This window comes from Ischnura elegans, chromosome 1 (assembly GCF_921293095.1).
Source record: "Ischnura elegans chromosome 1, ioIscEleg1.1, whole genome shotgun sequence".
Classification (NCBI taxonomy): Eukaryota; Metazoa; Arthropoda; class Insecta; order Odonata; family Coenagrionidae; genus Ischnura; species Ischnura elegans.
Window position 1 is genome coordinate 101,243,388 of NC_060246.1, and position 21,571 is coordinate 101,264,958.

The 21,571-nt window shown below is 38.0% G+C and overlaps 1 protein-coding gene across 5 annotated transcripts in view; it reads left to right on the forward strand.

The window, feature by feature from the left end:
* The window catches only part of LOC124167287 (anion exchange protein 2), a 262,309-nt gene that overhangs the window by 213,067 nt on the left and 27,671 nt on the right, over positions 1 to 21,571 (forward strand). For all 5 annotated transcript variants that reach the window (XM_046545233.1, XM_046545242.1, XM_046545251.1 and 2 more), the window contains 5 exons: positions 15,591 to 15,849; positions 18,262 to 18,452; positions 19,552 to 19,925; positions 20,571 to 20,731; positions 21,392 to 21,542. In XM_046545233.1, the coding sequence (XP_046401189.1) occupies positions 15,591 to 15,849; positions 18,262 to 18,452; positions 19,552 to 19,925; positions 20,571 to 20,731; positions 21,392 to 21,542 (1,136 nt within the window). The remainder of the gene's footprint in view (positions 1 to 15,590; positions 15,850 to 18,261; positions 18,453 to 19,551; positions 19,926 to 20,570; positions 20,732 to 21,391; positions 21,543 to 21,571) is intronic.

The following is a 21,571-nucleotide window of genomic DNA, read 5'->3' on the forward strand; positions in this document are numbered from 1 at the left end:
CGTAATTCTCACCTTATGGAAAACGACTCCGAAATCGATTCATGTGCTGAGCTATCGGATTTCTCGCCAAACAGTAACTTTCAGGAAAACTTCAATAATTCATTTCCCACATTTTTCCCCTACTCATGCAACTGGATATTTCAGCGTTACTTTTCATGAAAAAATTGTCTCCAGCTTTGGTAAAGAATTGGTAAAGAATCCAAATTAACTGTTGACTGACGAAAATTTCTTAAAATTTGACCAGGTACACCAGCTATATTCTCTTAATATGGTTATTGGATATGGATAAAAATTGGTATCACGTGAGATTATACACGGTAATTTTAGATTAAATTAGTTTTTCCCGAGGGGATATGGCTTGATAGCATTTCTGTGCGTCAGAAGCTCACAACGAGTGGTTTGGATGGATTCCGGTAGACAATTAAGGACGTATTTTAGGCTTGTCTTGTCTTGAAATAAGAACGAGAGAAAAACGTCGGTAGTGATGGGAGGAAGGGATCGTATCAGGCACGACATTTTAATCTCCCTTCTTAATCGCGTTCCTTTTGATTCTATGTCTCCATAAGTCAGAATATTGTCATCTTCCTTTGAGATGGTCATTAATAGCTCCCACGAAACCCCGTGTTGGTGCATGGAAAACATTCTTGAGATCTTTGCGTCGTGACTTAGGAAACCTTGGGTAGGGGGGAGTGAGGTATTATTTTGGTGCCATTTTCTCCCTAATTTATGTGCTGAATTGCATCTCTGGTTATTCTGTCAACTTTTTCCTGGGATTAAATAAATCAACTGAATCTACTTTTGAAAGATGAATCTTTAAAAGTCGCCTTGTTTACATAATTATTAATCAATTGACTTCCGTCGTAAAACTTCCGATCCATGAGTTACGACCTATGACCTGTTGTTTTTGCGAAAAATTTCCTAATATAACTTGCAGTTCACGTACGTTTGCAAGAGAATCACGAATTTAACCGCGTGCCTGCTGCTTTTCCATGGTAATGCAAAAAATAATATTACCTTTGTTGTAATAATTTGCATTCGTATTAATAAATTACATGAGATTTAAGGCCCCAAAATACAAAAGTGTGAAAAATAATTGCTTTATTTTATTCTCTCAGCGAGTGTGCATCCCCCTCTCTCGAGTATAACCCGAAATTATAGAAAAAAATATTGTGAGTGGGAAAAGCAGCTCGGATGGTAGTGAGCTGCTCGCGTAGAAGCTAGAGGAAATATTCGGTCGCAGGGAGGAGTTATTAATTTATCCCCGGTCCTAAATGTGTCAACGGCGATTCCTAAGCCTGAGCATGGGGTTTTGGGACTAGAGAGAAAAAATGTGTTCCTTCCAACTCGAGAAAAAGAACAAATAAATCATATCATCCGGCCTTTGGCAGCGAACCACTCCCCTTCCCACTTCCCGCTCGCCACTCTCCCTCCTCTTCCCTGCAGTTCCATGCCAGGAACTTTTGCTGCAGCGACGCTGCGTTCCCCCGAAAACTGCGGGCGAAACATCAGCTCGGTCGCCCGGGCGACCGACAAACAAGCAAGTGTGCGTGCTTCTTTCCCTAGTGCCCTCAATTAATTTTGTGTTTCACAACAAGTGCCGCGGCGTGGCAGTGGTATCGCGCCTCTCCTCCTCAGACGACAACCCCGAGAGTCGCGCTTTTATCTCTTAGCTGTTTTTGTTTCGTTTCGTTTTTTTTTCTTTTTCAAAAGTCGAGGAGGGATCGGCGAGATGAGCCAGCTCCTCTTTCTCTCTCTATCTATCGTCCCAGGCAGTGCCAGTTGCAGCAGCAGCAGCTCGTTAAAAGGTCAGGGTCCCTCCCTGGATAAGTTCGTAGGAAGGAAGGGGAGGGGTGGGGGAATCCTCCTTGCCTATTAAGCTGTACTACATTATTCAGGGAAAACTTTTTCCCCAACATTAGCCACCCGCGATAATTCCTCAACGATTTTTCAATTACCGGGCTAAGAAAGATTTTTCAACCCGGTATAAGTGAAAGAAAAAGACAGTTAAGATTTTATGATCAGCATCGTGAAAACACTCTGAAGTAATTACACAATAATGGATTTGATGAAAATTTAAACTCTTTATCGAAAGTATCATCTCTGCTTAGCACATTATCTCACACGAGATGACACAAGTTATAGAATAAAATACCTTACACAGCAAGAATACCCCAAATGAATACCTTATAATTCGCTTCATATATTAATTAATTCCCATTGGCCATAAAGTATTATATTTATCACTTCATTGAGCAATAAAATGCGTATAATTTTTACCACCCTAGTATTATTATGGTGATATGGAGAAACTATTTCTTCTGGAAGTCTACTTCTTCCCTATGATTGAATTTATAGGTAGGCACTTCGATAAAAAAAGTTATTCTAAGTTTTCAAGCTATAACAAGGTGATGAGCGTCCAGCTACCGGGTATACTTCGCGTCAATTGACTTCTCATGACAACGGTTTCATCCCCAGTCCTCGAGGTGACCTCAAGTCGAGTCGATCGTCGTTGCATATAAGATGATATTAATAAGGTGATGGACAGTAAAACATAAATCAAGAATAAGGTAATTTTCATAATCAGTCCTGACATTTACCTCCCTTTTTACCTGTTGCATTTTGGCTACTCTCATGCATTTCATGCTCATCAAGTAATATTAAAGTGTAGTTATGTTTCAGAACAGATCGAAACAGTTTTCGATAGATAGCAGAAATTATCGCGTGACTCGCCTGAGAATAAGGATACAGAATTGACAGTTTCAGCTCTTTCCCAAAAAATTTATTTGCAAGTCCTATCGATCAAAGAGAGTTGTTTCAATGTTGAACAAGTGGAATTTTGAAATAATTAATTAAAGGTGGGCAACTTTTCACAGGAAGAATTAATGCGCCAGCCGGCTTCGATTTTAGAAACATTTGTAAACAATGTAGTTCACCTGATGATGAAGTAAGCAACATTGAACCCGGTTGATAGATAAGTTCTTATGATGGGGAAAGCGCCAGTCTTTTCTTCAAATAATGTCTTGAAGTCTTCCGAGTCTAATGAAATTCTACTGAGAGAGGGAGAGAAATAAAATGTGTGCTGAATTTCAACGCCTGGCTCATCCAGAATATCCTATAACTTGGATTATCTACCTCTAATATTTTTCCCCTAGATTGTTTGGCAATCCATTTCCAGCTTTCGCGCATAATGCGTCGAGCGAAATGTCTCGATACAATGGCACTGGCTACCGCGGTAATGGGGCGCACAGAGTTTCACGGCCAGTGTTTTATTGAGCAGCTGGTCGGCGGGGGAAGTTGGAGTCATTCGGAGCCAGCCCTCGCGCTTCTTGGATATCATTAAGTAGCAAGGTGACGTGCCCTTCCCGCGCCATTTGTTCTTCTGTCCGGCGAGCGATGACTGAGGAAAACAAACCAATTGGGGCGTTATTAATGAAAATATGCTGGACGAAACTGGCCGCTGCGGCCCCTTACTCGTTCGAGGCCAACCTGCACGATAAGTAGGGCAGTGTAGTAATTCTGGCATAACACCATATTGACCGTGTTTTCCGAATCATGTTTGTCCATTTCACCCTTTCTTATGCAATTACTTGCAATTATTACCGACCTACCTTCCTCCTTGTATTCATTATATTCATTGGCACATTAAATATATACACCGTTGTCATAACGAAAGATCCCAGAAATTCTTGAGCTCATGGATTTCTTGTTAAATTACGTATTTGTTTCTTTCCTGATGAAAAAATGGCGTTGGACTCCTTTGGGCTGTTTCAGCAAAATCAGCTCTGAGGACGATGTAAATGTATTTCAACGAAACCATGGTAGAATTCTGGGCGGAAATCGATAGAAATCCTAAAACACACAGAATTTTAGTATTGTTATCAAACGTTGCCGCTATCACGGTACTGAATATTTCCAAAATAAAGTTTTTGGAAAAATTAAGCACCCTTCATTGGTGAAGTTCACGCGCCCGCGGCCAAAGGAAAAATTCCGAAAGCTTTACAATCAAAAAGTTCAATTACAGTTGTTGTGGCAATGCTGATAATCATTGTAATTTACCTTTTGGATTTTCTTGTCTTCGGACAATTTTACTGAAGCCTAGTAGAAGCTCAACATAATTATTCCAAGCTTGAGGGCTTGATTGACGTTTTGGCTGAAGAAAATCATAGCAACAATAATCTCATGATCGATACCAATAGTAATCACTCAATAATTTGTATGTAAGTCTTCATTGACCCCTCACAGCGCCTCGGTCTTAACCATAACTACTCTGTGTATTGTACACAGATCAAAGCTAACAGCCTTTGAAATGGCAATAGCGGCTCCTTGGTGAATATTAGCCATTAATTAGCTCTCTATTGAGTACTAAAGGGAATAGTTGAGAGCCTTTGCACAGTTTTTTATTCAAATTAAATACGACAGAGAGTGCTAGTGTGAGTAACCGAAGCTTCGGAGGAAGCCAATAAATAATATGGAAACTTTCAAGAACATAGAATTCTGAGCTTCACCAAGATCTACTATAACAGCCGTGTAAATTAAAAGTTTACACAAGCCGTAATTATGAAGAAATCCTTAAGTTAATGAGTATTAATTATTATTATAATTAATAATAAAGCATAATTTATATATATTTTATAAATATTATAATAAAGCATAATTTAGCTCATCACAATTTCGATGATGAAACATAACAAAAACTGGCGTTAGCTAACCTTAAAAAAGTTACCCTCCTTCCTTACATTTTCAAGTGTTCTCTGAAACCCTTTGGCATTGCGTCAGTATCTCAAGTGAATGCCAATTCATACGCAAATTCTATAGCCTTGATTAAGACTGGTACGCGAAGTCTGCTGAATGTTATTTGAACACACGAAATAGGTCAAATAAAACTTTGGAGAGCCTGTAATTAAATTCTGCGATCTTGTCCATTACGATTTTTCTGACATTTCAATAGCCACCAAAAAAGTTCATATTGATGAGAGGAAAATACTTAGGTGTCCAAAGACAAAAAAAATGAAAAGCATCGCCTAACCCCACATTAAAATAAAGATAATTTAACGCGGAATAAAACAACAGGTTCACTAACCGAGAATGGATGTGAATCACTAAAGAAATAATACTACGGATTGTAGTCTTTTAACCCTTTACAACCCAATTTTGCTTCTCAGCAACATCAAAAATGTTTAAACTTTCAGCTCTATTTAGGAGATATCTAAACTAAATATTATTTTGCATTGTAAACTTTAATGACGAAATATTTAACTGCCAGAATAGTTATCATTGAGTGTAAAATTTTCAAGTTTTCAAGATGAAAAATCTTGAAATTTGATTTCTCCCAGAAACAGCTCTGAGTTGAAAAGCGTTAAAGATGTTTTTTTATTAAATAGTGCAAAGGAATAATGAGTAATAAAGAGAATTCCATCCAGATATGACTGTGATTTCCCCATCATCCCAGATATTTTACGGTCTTCTAAAAGCCCCAAGCATTTTATCAATTCCGCGGCGGGGCACCTCCACATTTGTGTGACCGCATTCCGCAGGAGGGCTCCTTCAAAAGGCCCCCGTGAATGAAGGCGGAGAGGGAACGGCCACAAAGAGCCTAGCGCGATGAGGAGAGACCTTCCGCCGCCCACCGCACCTTCAGTCGTACCCGCCCGCGCTGCACACAGCAAGCAGCGGTGTCATTAATATTTCAGATGGGCGGGGGAGGAGGGTGGGGATAATGCTGTTCCTAGGGTCTGGTGACCCTGGATTCGCATTCTGTGCACGCCTGGTCTCACCGAGTCGCGTTTCCCACAAAAAAATGAGTCGCTTCCATAGATATCACGCGGTAGAACAGGTGCTCTTTAAAGTAAAATCCTCCGACATGGGACGAGGGGATGAATCCAATACTTTTTATCTCGAATATTACAAAAGAGGATCCTCAAGTCGGCCTCATAATGTGTTGTCGACCACGACGCATTTAAATGGGTTTACAGAAGTCGCCACTCGCGTCGCTGAAGGACAAATTGATCCGAGTTTCACGGGAAAATGAGGTGTAATTAGGGGTATTAACCGAAAATTACATCTAAGATGATGTTAATTATTAAAACCATAACTCTTCAATGGCATTACAAACATTTTACCGCAAAATATTGGAAAAATGGATCACATTGCACTCATCACCGCGCTGCGGATATTTTTGAAAGCCGATTAAAATGCGACCGAAATGGCAACAGAAACCAGCCTCGTATGGGTTGGAATAGGGCCTCCTCTACGCAGTCCCCTTGCTTTTTATTTACAAATAAATACCCGAGTAGCGAATGAAGTCGCCACTCTCATCGGAGGGAAAAACGCGAAATGGTAAGGTCAACTGCTAAACGATCACGAAAGCTTGTCGCATCGAAGGCCGGTGAGCAGCAGGGAGCGAAAATCACGATGAAAGGATCGATCGTTATTCTTCCGTAATCCAAAAGAGACAGGAGAGAAGGTATTAGGAGGACAGTGCTAAATTACTCTCCCGGTCAACCCGAGTGGGGACATGAAAAGTAAGGGAAATACATTATTTGAAATTTCCGAGAAGTATATCGCGGTAAATAGTTTTTCGGTAGTCTTTCATCAAAATTTTTAATGAGAAATACAATTGAGTTTATTAATGAAGATAATCTTATCCCGAAAAGAAAATTCATTTTTTAATCACTAATTTTCATTCCAACTTTACGATTCTGCTGAAAAATTACTTTCTTCCGAGATAAATAATTGATTCCTGAATTCACCTTCCATAATTGAAACATATCTTTACTTAGCCCTGTCACCCTCTCTGCAGCCATTCCAGAGGATTTTTTTAAATATCAATTGATCCTTTTTTCCTCTCCAAGCTTCCCGATCGTTTTTGGTGCCACTATCGGCGGTGTATTCTTAAAAAGATACAATGAGGATTGTCTAGTGTCTGACCGCAGACGCCTACTGCCTGAGAGTTTCACGATGTCCGCGAAGATAGTAGCTTCAAGTTATTGAAATACTTTAATCATTGAAAGTTAAACGTTACAAATAAATATTCAAATTTTTTACCTTGACTGTTTTCATAAAAATATTACGTGAAAATACGTTAATTTGCGTCTAATGTGACTGTCAAGATGAACATAGCGTTGCAAATAAAAAGTAAGTGGCGTCTTCAGCCATTTCTTAGGTTGTAGTTTTAGGGAACAATGTCTTCTCTAGGAATTTCGATGTTGAAAAAAGGTATTCACAGTCTTAACTAGGTCTTGCGGCCACATGAACTCTAATCAGGACATCATACACTCCCTCTCACAATCATATCTGATCGTGAGTGAGCGGTTTTGTTTATGATAAGTATTATAATATGTAAAGTATAATATTATGTAAAGGTTTTTAAAATTATGGTCATTTGATTCAATACACACATTTAGGTATTTATAAAAAATTAAAGCAGCCATTAAATTTAGGATGTTAACTGTTTCTAAATAATTTTTAGGAAAAATCGAAATGAAAATAATATTGGGTAATGGACCGCACACAACACCTCAAACGACTTTCTCGGAAAGTGAAGGGGAGATGGAGGAGAAGAGAGTTCGATCCAGACTGTAATTTAGGCTTAAAATCAACTCATCACTCTCCGTCTTTCCACTATATGACCTTAACACATCAAAATTCTCACCACCCCACCATGACCTCCGCCGTCAAAGTCGGCTACTTCATGAATTATGTATCTAGCAAATGGAGGACGCTCGAAGCTACCAATTTGCAGGTATGATATGGTTTTAGGGGAAGGCGACCGACACATTAGATCATTTGCGCCTCTGAGTGACGAGGATGAAAGGTGGTGAGAAACTGGGCGTCGATTTTCCTCCACTCTCGTGGAAAGTTGTCAATAGAATTACGACTTGGCGTCCTATGGGATGGGCAGAGTACAATGCGAAGCACTCGACACACAGCGCCCGAGTGGGGACCGGGGGTTTCTCTGTAAAAGCTCCTCCGCCATCTATGGCCCTCGGGATGAAAAGCTAACCATTGAGCAACGAGATAATAATCCGCTCACCGTTACCATGCAAGCTTTGTGGCAGTTTTAATTGTTTGAGCAGGTAACTTCTTTGTTCTCATCTACGGCCCTAAACGGTGACAGAAGCTTTCACATCATGCCCCAGACCGAAATAATTCCAGGGAATTTCCAAGCGCAAATACACGTTGTGTCTAGTTGGTTTTCAATGCTAAGGATAGTGATTATGTTTGCATATAAACGCGTTCTAATTGTTCTTCTTTGAAAAAATACCAGTTTATCTATGGTACCATGCTCTGGCCATTAAAAAATTGGCACCCGGGCATTTAAACGTACGACCAAAAGGAGTTTGGCTCGCACATGCTCTTCGCAAACGTCAAGTTCACTCGACTCCAGGTTGAGGAAGATAACAGTCGAAGTGACTTTAATTTAACATCATTTTTCTTATTTTTTCACGGAAAATCGTGGCTTTTAAATTTGCAAAATAAATACTATAAAAATAACACTACTCATGACAGTACAACTGAACGCATTAGACTAAATATAATTTATGGCGAAAGCTCAAACAATTGTTATGTCAGGTTCAAATTTCTAAGTTTTCCGTGGAATAAAATAGAAAAGCGAAAAGAATGTATCAGAAAAATGTATTACATTGAAGCATTGTTAATAGATTAAATTAATTGTAGATCTCATGAAGCTCGTCTTCAATGAAAGACAATCATTGGTGAATTACAATCCAGGCCAAACTTATGCAATATTTAAGAGGACGTTATTCTGCAAAAATAAATGACGCTATGCACATAAATGAGGAGATTTTCCTCGATTTACTTGATCCACCAAAGTTTCTTTGGCTGCTAACAGTGCATTATTTCTGTCTAGTGATTTATTTAAATATTATGCAAGACACAATTTCCGTATCCTTATATTAAATTTCTTGTTGGGAATATGCCGCATTGGTGGTATGTACTATAGCACGAATTGGGAATAAAAAAAATTGACAAGCGTATTCTGCAATGAAATTTTACGACAAAAACTATTACAGGTGATGTACAATAAAAAATTTATGATATCTATTTATTTTTTTATCACCTCCAATAACAGCACAAAGGCTTGTACATTGAGGAATGCAGTCAGTCGCATTGCTCTGAATTGTACGATATTAAGGTACAGATAAGAGAAAATTTGGTATTAAGGAACTTCATGCAATATCTACTGGAAATAATTAATAACCGTGAAAGCGTTCACAGATTGAAATGATAGAATTTTTAATCACTTCAATCGTCTCGTAAAATCTCCACTACCTAACCTTTACCTCCACAAATTGGAGTCCACATCTTTCACCTTGCAAATCTTTTTTTCTATTCAAGAAAATTTATCTTGTATGCCATGGATTGCCGTTATCTTCTGTCGCCCCTATCTTAAAAATAAGAGGATCACTTGAAACTCATTGCTCTTTTCGATTGCCTCATCCATTTTCAAAACTCGGTAGATATCCGTCTGTCTGTTATGCTTAACAATTCACATTAATACCGCCGCGAAATTTTAAAGGATGATTGATAGAAACGTTAGTTTGTCGCAAGAATGACCATGTTTTAACCCTTAATTACATCTCAAGTCACGCCTGAGCGGTGACATGTAAACGCTAATTTCGACATAATAACGATTACCGAGTTCACATAATATTCGAGGGCGAAAACCTAGTAGGTAGTGATATAATTATTTGTGGAGGACACGCACGATTGCTGTATTAATGTTTATTTTTTTAATAACCATACTATACGCTTGAGAAAATATTTAGCGCCTGTAGACGCAGATTGTCATGGGGAGGCGATCCAAAACGTCATCAAGCAAAATTAGTGACGGAAAAAAACTTAAGGAATCGATATTTGTCCTCAAAGTTGCAATTTGCGGAAATAATTAGAGCTCACCGAGATGCTTCATGGGTATACAAAAAGTGCATGCAGTCGGAATCTATCCGTAAGTCATTACCGAGGCTCATTAGCCATAGCGGCAAAGCTCACCACGGTTTAGTGCGGTGTGAGTATACGTTGTCACGTTTGCCATTTCTCTCACCTTCCCTGTCCTCTAATATATATGCGCTTCGTGTTCGTCGCGTAATCAATGATCCTTATAATAACGCTTGGCCTGTCATTTTTCGTGACGTCTTCCTTGTTTAAAACTTACGCTAATCCCTTGAAATTTTCAGAGTACGTTTAAATAGTAGACTTTTTAATGTATACCTGCATTTCTAATTGGGAAATTTTATGTTTTCTCAGAGGTACTACTTCCGTTTTTGAAGCGCAATCAATTGTCGGCGAGGGTATACTCCATCTACCCCGAACATTCCAAGTTGATGACAAGATATTTTCAAGTTTGAGTTAATCATTGCGAAAAAAGACAAGATACTAGCGTCTGGGCCGTAGTGATGCGCCCTTTTAATAACAGAGCTTACCCATAGTCATCGCCTTCTTAACCATATTCGCCGTAGTTCAGCATATTACAGTAACATATTTATTTGGTAAAATTAATTAAATATAAGTCACTAACCCTAGAAATTTAATTTGGAGGGTTGAATTGCAAATCCTTTTACATTTTACGATTTATTTGAGATTTATCAAAATTTTAATATTCCAAACGTCGATGTGGATAACTTGTAAGAAATTGACAGTGCCTAACATAGACCTATACCATGTCAAAACTAGAGTTCATTTCTGAATGGTAACCATAATTTTAACCCATTGTTTTGTGAGCTAAAAGTAATTTTTTGAAATTTATCACAAAATTTGTAAAGCATTACAGGCCAAAATTAACTTCCAGCGTATTCAAAGTTACATAGAATTTTGGAAGCCATCAGGCTATGAAGCGTGGGAAGATTTTAGTGACGAACGGATGGGAAAGATATAATTTTTTTTAATGAGCTCAATGGAAAGACCTGCAGTCATAGCCCTCAAATTTTATTGTACTTCCAGAATTTATCCTCCGTCCGAAAAAAAACACCCGTTGAAAAAAAAGTTAATTCAATATACTGGACTGAAGTGTTCACAATAAGGCTCTTATAACGAACGCTCTCTATCTCTCGCAATACAAAACACACAAGTATGCACTAACGAACTGGCAAACCTTGAAAATGCAACGAGCCCTGATGAAGTTCCTTCCTCTAGTTCTCCGCGTTGGGCATGTCGCGTCCTGAATTTGGTACAGCCTTCCTTTGTAGCTGCTCTCTTCTCCATCCCATCGTATTGCCATTTCCAAGTGTCACTCCAGCTCGTATTTTGTCTTTTTCTGATGTATGACCCCATTAAAACTTTCGCTACCATAAAAGGTACACAATCCTTTTCAACATTTACTGGCTAACCATTGGTAAATGCATTATTTTTCTGTTCTTGTATGCAGCAGAAAATGGAAAAATAACATCTTATTTTCATTGAGAAAGGTTTGAAGGTTCAATCTTATTTTATCTCCACTAAGTTTTCCAGTGGCTTGTCAACAATATTATACGTGATCAAACATGAAACATTAATTTTAGACAATAATGAGATAAAACTTTTACAGTTGAGATGCTAGAAATTTTATAAAAAGTGATCTCCGTTCTCTTACGGAATTCTTTAACGAAGTAACGAACTGAGGTGAACTCTCCTTTCGACACACACGCACAGGGCCAAAGGATCAAAAGCTAGTAGTAATTCAGATAGACCAAGTGACTCAGCCGTGTATTATTCGGAGACACGAGTCGTCCTTCCATTATCCTCATACCTCCCATCGACCACTCGTATGCATGGGAGTTTTCCCCCCGAGTCTAACCAGCGATGTTGAAAAGACCAACCGGAGAGGTAAATTGATCCCGTGCTTTCATTGTTTTCAGTCTCTCCCAGGGTCAAGGATGAAGCATCGCGAGTTTCAATGCCAGGCATTGAAACTCGCGATACTTTGCGTAGCTGAAAATGTGTCCTTTTTTAGCAGAGATTTCGTTTCTCAGTGAAACGAGTAAATGCACTCCCTCCTCTAGCGTGGTGCGAACTCGAAAATTCTTTGCCCTCCTTCGAAATACGTTTCCTCGATTTTCTTCCACGTCTTAAAGTTCTTTCGGAGCATAAATACGCATTGTAACAAAACAATCATTGACGTCAATTTTGCATTTCTCTGCGGTAAATCTGTATCTAATGGATAGAAATGCGACTGGATTTCAGCTTCATTTCATATGCCTGAAGGATCAACATACACTTAATATCAAATCACTGAACTTGTAAATGGAACGACTAGTTTTAATGCACTTTATATGGGCTAAAATATGGTCCCTTTAGTCATAATGGATTACAATGTAGTCACGTTTGAAATTATGGAAATCAAGTTTTGACGTATTTTCGACCAAATTTTGTGGAACAAATTATTTCCCGATGAAAGCATAGCAATTTTCGCAAAAATTCAGAATGCATACGGATTTTGCTTCGTACACAACGTTAAAATGTTTGCTTACCATGCATGGAAATTTTTATGGACGTTTTGAAAGCTTACAATTCATCTGCTTTTCATTCACATTTGAAAAACGAAAAAAGCAAACTCCCTCAATAAATGCTGTGGCAAAAAATAGAAATAGCAGAATTTTATCATAAGGATCTAATTTTTGCCGCCATATAACTAAAAACCGTAATATTATGTATGAATATAAATAATGACTTGTCAAATAAAAGTATTTATCACTTATGCTGATAAGTATTTTACATGTAAAATCATCACACTAAGTCATAATTTGAATTAACTCGGCAAAATTTTACTCCAGAGAGAGATTTTAAAATTGCCTAAAGTTTCTGACTTCGCATCTGGCATTTCGTAAGGGGAGAATCAATGATTTTTCATGATCAAGGCGTGCAAACCAATAGTATAGATAAAAACCCTCTTTTGGCAGATGTAGTATAACAAATCATAAGTGGCTTAGCGTGGGGGGCTTTGGAGGATGTAACCCCCACTGAGCTCAGAAATTTTTTTTAATAAAAACATTTTAATGTGGAAAAATTTTTAACTAATATTAGGGGGACGGATGACTCACAAACAAAACATCAAACTATACATCCAGCCGTAAAACTTCGTTTTGAACTATTTATCTAAAAAATTCCGGGGGGTGGCCCCCGCACCTCCCGCTTACCCAGGCGGGCATTCCATACCCCCTAGACCTCCCAGGGTTAGTTGCGCCTAAACCCCCCCTAGCCTTAATTCCAAGTAGCACTCCTGATATCCATAGCATTGAAAAAATCAGAATCAAACAATAAAAATTAACGCGTAAAATATATAGATTTAAAAAGGTCAATAAATTGTTAGTCGCTATCGCCTGAAATCAGTGGATTAGCATTATGAATATTTTTATGCATTTTATTGCACAAACTTTTTCTAATCTTGCTTTAACTTATTTAATATTTCACACTTTGATACCTCCACTGCACAATCGCCCATCGAATCAAATCCGCTCATCTAGGAGCCCAACAATACGATTGCGCTCAGCTGGCAGTAGTCGAAGCACAAATGCTCATCTCCAAAGCATGGAGAATTGGAGGTGAGCGTTTATGCTCCGGCTAATGCCAGCTGAGCGCATACGTATTTTTGGTCTCCTAGATGAGCGGATTTGATTCGGTGGGCGATTGTGGAGCGTTTGCGCAGTGGAGGTATCGGCTTATTTAATAGTAAAAAATAAAATAAAAAGATTTAAAAAACACAATTTATCCCAAAAAGAGTACAAAATACATAAAAGTAAAAAAAAAAGCTTTCCACCACATGAAGATAAAAGCGTGGGTGCTAATCCCTACCTATCTGGCTCTTCTACATTCATTCCTAATCACTACCCACGCTTTATTCTCCGGGTGATGAAAAGCTTATTTTTTATTTTTAGAGCATTTTATTGTTTTTGTAAAAAGCGTATTTTTTATCTTGTTTATTTAATTTTTTATGCATCTATTTTGAAAATTTCATGGCATGGTTTGATAGGGGATTTTTACCCAAGTTCAGGAGTATTTATTTTCTTACGCAACAGATTTTAACATGATTTAAGGTGATTTTCATCGTTTTTTATAAAAGTTCACTTTTGCGATTGATTTTAATCTTTATTTCAATTTTTTTATAGTTTCAACTCATTAACTGTAAAACTGGTCTTCAATTGATATTTCACTGATCGCGACTGAGACGACAGCAGGAATTATCTGATTCAAAGACGGATGCATCTAAAAAACGAAGCGAGCAATCTCTTCAAGCACGTAGCAAGCGGAGTGGTCAGGAGTTTCAAATCCTCCTGAAAAAGTTAAGGACTAACGGTCTCAAGTTCAACATCCCCTGAGATGAACCCTCTCCCAAAAGAATCCCCTCGAACATTTTTTTCAGGCTACGTCCTTATTTCTCCGATGGCGAGAGATAATTTATCTCAGGTGGGTAGCGATAGTACCGGTGATGAGGGCTCGCTATGCTTCCAATTGTATAATGGCCTCTCACAGAGCCTTATGTCGACGATGAAAGAATCATTCGTCTCGTCACTAAACATTTCACACACATTTATAAAAATTACTCCTAAATTCTTACAAAGTTTTCGCTAGTATTTCAGCGGTAATAAGGGTCGAGTGTAGTCTTATGATTCAGCCTACTCATATTTAGCGCTTTAAATTAGTGAGATACACTATTATTTCCAGACAAGTTTTGCATTGGCGTTTTATTTGGGGAGCAAAATTATATCTGCTGTCCCTCTTGCTCTAGAAGTACCTATGCCTAGTAGATGGTGAAAATACAAGGAAAACAAGAAATTTTATTCAAAGAATGAAACCTGATGGCTTTCTTTCAAGTATCCCGCACAGGATATTTACATTGCATCAATCCCATCTCATCACATTGCAAATAATGAAAGCAATGCTTAAAATCACCAACAATTACTTCATTGCTATGAATTCGCATTCAAATGTTCCTCTATGACGACTTTTACTTGGCTTTCAATATGATATATCGCTTTAGGATCGGAAATTTTTTTTGTAATTACCGTTGACCTTTCTTTCTTCAGCCTCGTCATTTAACTTATTTACTTGCAAAAGGAGAGCATTTCACGCAGAAAATCATACTTGATGTGATACCTATTGCGAATGATCTGTACGATTTCTCTTTCTCATAACAGTGACATTTCAATTTTATCTGTTACTAGCAGGCCACCCGGCTTTGCTCGGTAATGATAGTGCCCAGAGAAATGGGAAACTTGGAACTTTAATTTCATGATCATAAAGGATTTTCATGTTTTCCTTTTGAGTGTGTCAAGAGGTGTGCCTAACCCTAAGGATGTCCAATCGCAAAAGTTGTATGACGTGACGTCACAAATGGTAATTAGAAGACGACGCGAAAGATGCGTCGGACGCAACCGAAAGTAGCACTACGGAGTGTAGAAGCGTGAGATATACGTATATACTTACTTAGGTCACAAACCGTGCAGTCGTATGAAAACGCATAGAAAGACAGACAGACAAACATATATCCTCCTTTATATATAAATAGATTTATACCTATATGGAGATTAATCCTCTCAAAAAAATGTATTCGCTTAATAACTTATAGCGATTCTTTCCTTTTCTTTTTTCGTTTACAGCAAGACAGCCATGGCGTCGAAGCAGGATCCGACCTGGACGAGGAGATGGAGAAGGTGTTCTCGATGGGGGACCCCGAGAAATTCGACCTGGCTCGCATATCCGGCTCCGCCCCCACGCCCATGCCCGCGCCCAACTTCTCGGCCGCGAGCGCGTCCGGCGCCCGCGACGACCTGCCCTCCGAAGCCGAATCATCCCCGCCCACCGCCCCGCTCGGATCCACCCCTGAGAGCAGGCAATTCGGCGAGGAGGACTACAAGCGTAAGAATAAACACAGCCATTGTTAAGCTACCACTTATAAAGGAATATACTGTAAAACTCGCTTATAACGATAACGCATATAACGGAATCCCACCTATAACGAGGTGAGTTTCCGGTCCCTTGGACTTTCCTATGATCGCCAATTTTAATTTCCCCGCATGTAATGAGTTTGGATGATAACAAATCCCCGCTATAATGAATTATTCTTCAAACCCTTGGGGAATTATCTCCTCTTTTATAAAAAAAATTAAGGCCATCTTTTCTACTGAACCGTTACCTTATCTTATAATTAGTATTCCCTCGTGCGGCCAACACCGCTAAGTTCTACCGCTGATCTTACTATAACTGGGACGATAGTTAATTGCTGTGGATCTTTTGCTTAAATAAAGACGATTTACGAAACATTAGCCGGCAATACTGTGATGCATTGGGCAAAATCCCAACGACGAATGTATACAACGAATTTCCTGTTTATAGCTAAATAGAATAATGGTCACCAGATATTCTTTATAAGAGAGTTTCACTGTATATCCTAAATTCCACATCAACGCAACAATTTATATATTTCATTTTCCATTCGCTCCTGTTCCTGCATACAGCCTAATAAACTTAATACCATCCAAGTACTTGTTCCTCCATCGTCATATTCCTTTCCATCCCAGTACTTTCCCCACAAAATTGGTTGGCAAAAGTACATTGTGTCTGATGACATACACAATAAATTTTATCTTTGTATAAAACAGTTATTTTCTCCGTTTTTGCAGTCCACTTTAGACATCCAGATTTATTTTTCTTGCCATCCAGCTTGTTCTTATCATCTTCCTCTATTTCCACATTTCTGCAGCCTCAAGTCTGCTCTTTTATAATATTCCCACAGTCCTAAAATTCAACTCCATCTATCAGTGCACTTGGTGGGATAGCCAGGATTTTTTCCGGGGGGCGGGGGTGGGTCGAAAACCAGGACAGAAAATTTTTTGAAAAACAGGGAACAGGGTTTTTAACCCTTTTTAACACTTATCATAATCGAAAAAATTTCATTTTTGTGAGAAAAAAAATCTTTTTAAATTGACGATTTTTTAAATATTTTGTCTTCTTTTACGAATTGAAGTAATTGTGTTTTCACACATCAGGGGAGGTTCAGGCCCCCGGACTCTCTCCCTCGCTACGCCACTTAGTGTACTCTATACAAGTGTTTTTCCAAACGATTTTCTATAATCCATATATGTATTCATATATTTTTACTGCTTAAAATATTTTTTTTGGGTCATAAATTCTTTTTTTCCAAAGAAATCTCTCTCTTTAATTTTTAATCATCCCAGCCTGTCGTCCTTCCCTAATTGAATCTCCTTCATCATGAAAGGTCTGTTATTCTTTAATCTACCTGACACACTACTGTTTTCTTCCTCCCCATTCCCATCTTACCCAACATCCGCCATGCATCACAGTTTTCAGTATCCCAAATGTACACATTCCATTTATACCCTCCATCTCTCTTAACCTCCTCAAGCAGTTTCCACACCCAGAATGTCCAGCATCAACTCTTTCCTTTTCCTCTCCATCTATTTCATCTTTTTCAATATAATCCATTTCCACATCTCAAAATCCTCTGGGCCATTCTCATTCTCTTACCTCAGCATCCCTGTTTCCAGCGCTCCATTCCATGTTTAACGCTCCACTCCACACCATATTGTAGGTTACCTTTTTCTATCCACTTTTTCATAATTTTCCTTTCATCTAATCTTTTCTTTTTAAAAATGAATCCTTTACAAAAATTACTCTCTCCCTAACATCTTTACTAATGCATCCAGTTTGCTTCTAGTACTCTACTCAAATAGGTCAATTGTTCCAACTGCTCACAGTGAAGAAGAAGTTTTGTATTACAAACCTAAGGACTATTTAGTTTTAGTTTAAACAAAATCATGTATGTAGTTCCAAAAGTGTCCTCAAGACTAAAATTATGCATATTGGGGCACATTGACATTTTTCAAATCATTCTAGGGAGGTCAATTTGAGGGAATTGATGCAATTAAATAAAAAGTCATTAATAAATAATTAGTCAATTAAGAACTGAATTCATAATTTGAGACAATATTTTTAATGATGCTTTGAAAATGGATATGTAATAGCAAGTTTAAAATAATCTTGTTCATTTGAAAGTCATTTCTATGAAAGAGTTCCATTGATATGCGAGTAACTTAACTATATTTTTGATCAGTTGCTCTTATGTCATATTTTAGTTAGATATAAATTATTACTTTTGGAAAACCAGTTAAAATTGATTTAAATATAGAAAAATCTTACATCTCCCTAAAATTTCGAAAAGGTAACACCTAGAAAGAAATTTTAGTGGTCTTCCAGAATTGCACAAAAATTTAGTTAAAATATGTTCCTTGCATGAAATTATTTTTACAGTTCATCGAAAGAAAAGCTACCCTCATATGCACATGCCGCTCAAGTCATTACATTCAAGATCCATGCGCCATCGTTTGACATCACCTCGTCTCTCTGATGCCGGAAGTAGTATGGACAGTGGTGGAGCATCTACATCTGGCACACCAAAACCTGAGTCTTCAACAAAACCATTATTTTCTAGCTTCTCTCAGGTGAGTTGAATGATATTTAGTACAAAACACAGGTGAAGTGAGGATTGAGGTGACCAAGTGAGTAGGTAAAGCACTTAGTAACTAATCAAAGGTTCCTGTAACCAAATCTAGGTGAAGAGTTGGGATACTCCCCGAACTAAAAAACCCTTTGTAGAGTAAGGTTACCCAATGAAAGAATTTGGACCCCTTAACTCAAAAGCATGAAATTTACATACCTGTGGCTCATCATGGCTGGATAGCATGAAAGCATGACCTTCACTTACCCAAACCAATCTTTGGGTTCAATTCAACATGAATAAATGAAGCTAAATAATAGCTTATTTAGTGCAGATAAAAGGTGTATGCCATAGAAAGTTCTTTATAATACAACTCTCTTATTTACCTGTTAATTACCTCATTATAACCAAAAGAATTAATATCAGTTATGGGGGCAAAGGAGTTTTTCATGAAAATTGAAAATACTACACCGCCTAATCCTCTCCAATTTCTTTTACATATGGCATACTAGTGAACTTTGTAAGCGATGAAAATTTATCAATCCACAGTGGTTTTCTATCAGTAATGAGAATATTACTGAATAATTAATATGGGAAATTTTTTTATTGTATGGGGTCTATCTGTAGCTAAACTGCTCAAACTTTATTTGTGGTGCATACAGAATTAAAACACATACATTTCTATGAAGGGAATAGGTATTTAAGTGTTATGGATCATGGCCTGTTTGTGGGAATTGTAAAACCAAGGTCAATCGGGTCACTGTCCTCTTGAAATTCGTGAAGTTTGTAGGAAAATACAAAGGCATTTTTATTTCCTGAAAAATAAGGGAATTTTCTGTTGGTCTTAGACAATTGAAAACTCATGCAAAAAAGTTATGATTACAAGACATTATGCCTCATTCAATGTTCTCACCCTAAATATGTTCCTTGGCTTTAATTGGGCTAACTGTGACTGTATCACCATTTCACATCTTCCATTCTTGAGGATGTTAGTTTCTTAAAAAAAATCACTTCAGCACCTAAACCATCCTCTATTCATTTGAAAATTCTGTATTAATGTGCATTTTTGTAATAAATGATAATATAACTTTTTCTAATTCCAGCCTTCTTTTGCCTCTACATCCGCAACGATGAGGAAAACCTCACTAGCAGATTCAGCAATAGGTGAACAAGTGGAAGAAACTGAGCTCGACAATAAGACTCTCAGTGAAGGGAAAAATGATATGGAAGAAGAACCTGCATCCACCTCAGCCGCTGTGACCTCTCCCTCTCCTCCTTTCTCATCTCCTCCGCTGTCTTCTCCTCAGCTTTCATTATCCCCACCATCTTCCAGGGTCGTTTCAGGTGTGTCACAAGCTGAAGATCCAACACAAAGGGTGCCTGACATAATGTCAGCAGAAGTTCCTGATATCAAAGAGAAACCTGAGTCACTCGCACAAAGTCCACAATTGAGCTCAGCTGGAGAAAGCATTCCCACGTAAGTGACGCTGTACCAGCATTGGCTGAGGATGACTCATCTTCAGGAGTTTTTGTCCACTAATGAGTAGCAAAATTCAGCACAAATCATAATTTTTGATGGACCCTTCTGAAATTAAAGTGGTAAAATCTTTATGCTACACTCAGTAGCCCATCCTATAATTTCTTTTACATTATTCCCCAATGGTGCATAATGGCTTATCGTGTCTGAAGAACAGAGGCTTCATTTCGGTTAATAAAATACAGTTATCAAAGGAAGTAATGTAAATGTTCATGATGAGAAAATGTAACTACATGCATTAGTCCACTAAGAAAAAGTTTAAAATCTCACCTCAGATGCATTACCTCTTCACCCTACCTTTTCTTGTGCATAGGCTCAGATTCAAAGCCAAACTTTCATTCAACGTGAAATTGAATTTAATGGTTGAAATTGAGGGAATTTTGTTTTTAACACAATAACACAAAAGTAAACTCAAATCAGTCCTTTGCTCTTAAAGTTTAATTTCTGGGAAATGTACGCATTCAAACCCTAGGAAATCTACATCCTTTGGCCCTCCCTAGATTATTTATTAATGGTTATCAGCAATTCTATTGGCTTTATTTGTCTAACCGCTGCCACACACAAACTTCCTTTCCTCCTTTACAGGATATGCTTGTCCCCAAGCCCACCACCACCCAAGGGTGACTGGACTGAAAGTGCTCGAAGACATCGAGGAGCTCCAGCAGTATATGGTCGAAGTTTAAGTGAGAGTCCAGTTTTTGGGACTTCACCACCAGATTTTGCAAGAAGGGTCCAATTTGTCATAGGTAATACTTAAAATTATATACAGCTCTTTCCAAGAATACTATGAGGTAAAACACTTTCCCAGTTTTTGGAGTCAGGAAAACCAGACTAAATGCATAACCCAAAAGAATTTCTTCACATTGACCTAAGAACTTAGTTTAATATAGCCATATTACAATAAGTGTTAATGCAAAATTAATGCATTAGAAACTATATTTTCTCTTGGAAAAAAATCAGAATAAACAACTTTAAAATAACTTCAGTAAATACCTCTTTTGAAGAGATTTAATATCGTCTGTCTCCAAGAATTAAGCCAGAGAAGGCTTTATGCTGTAATGCTTAAAAATGTCATATTTCAGTGCATCCCGATGCCATGTTACGAAATAACTACCACCCATGGACATAGTTTTCATTAAAATAACCAGATGTGAAAATTTTAACATAGGATTAGGATAGCTACATGTGTAGTTGCTAAGCAAATATCTATTTGCAATGAAGAACAACCTTCAACTCCCGGGTCAGGGGTACCTTTGTGCCTCCTTGCAAATCAAGAAGCTAAATGAAGTTGCAAATAAAATTTTAAAAGAAAATAGGGTTTAAGGTACTATTAAATAACATGTTTAATTTATGTACTTTCATGTTTTGTTTCATATAAAATATAATTTAATATTGACTTTCACCAGGAGAAACACCTGCTGAGGGGGCAGAGGGTGATTCAGCAGAGAACTCATCATCAATTGTATCACCAGCTGAAAGAGTACGTGGTGGATCTGAAAAAGTGGCAGGCTCATTACCCTCAGAGGGAGAAGTGCGCAAGCCCAGAAAAAAGCACAGGTACGGAGGGTAATTAACATAATTCACAT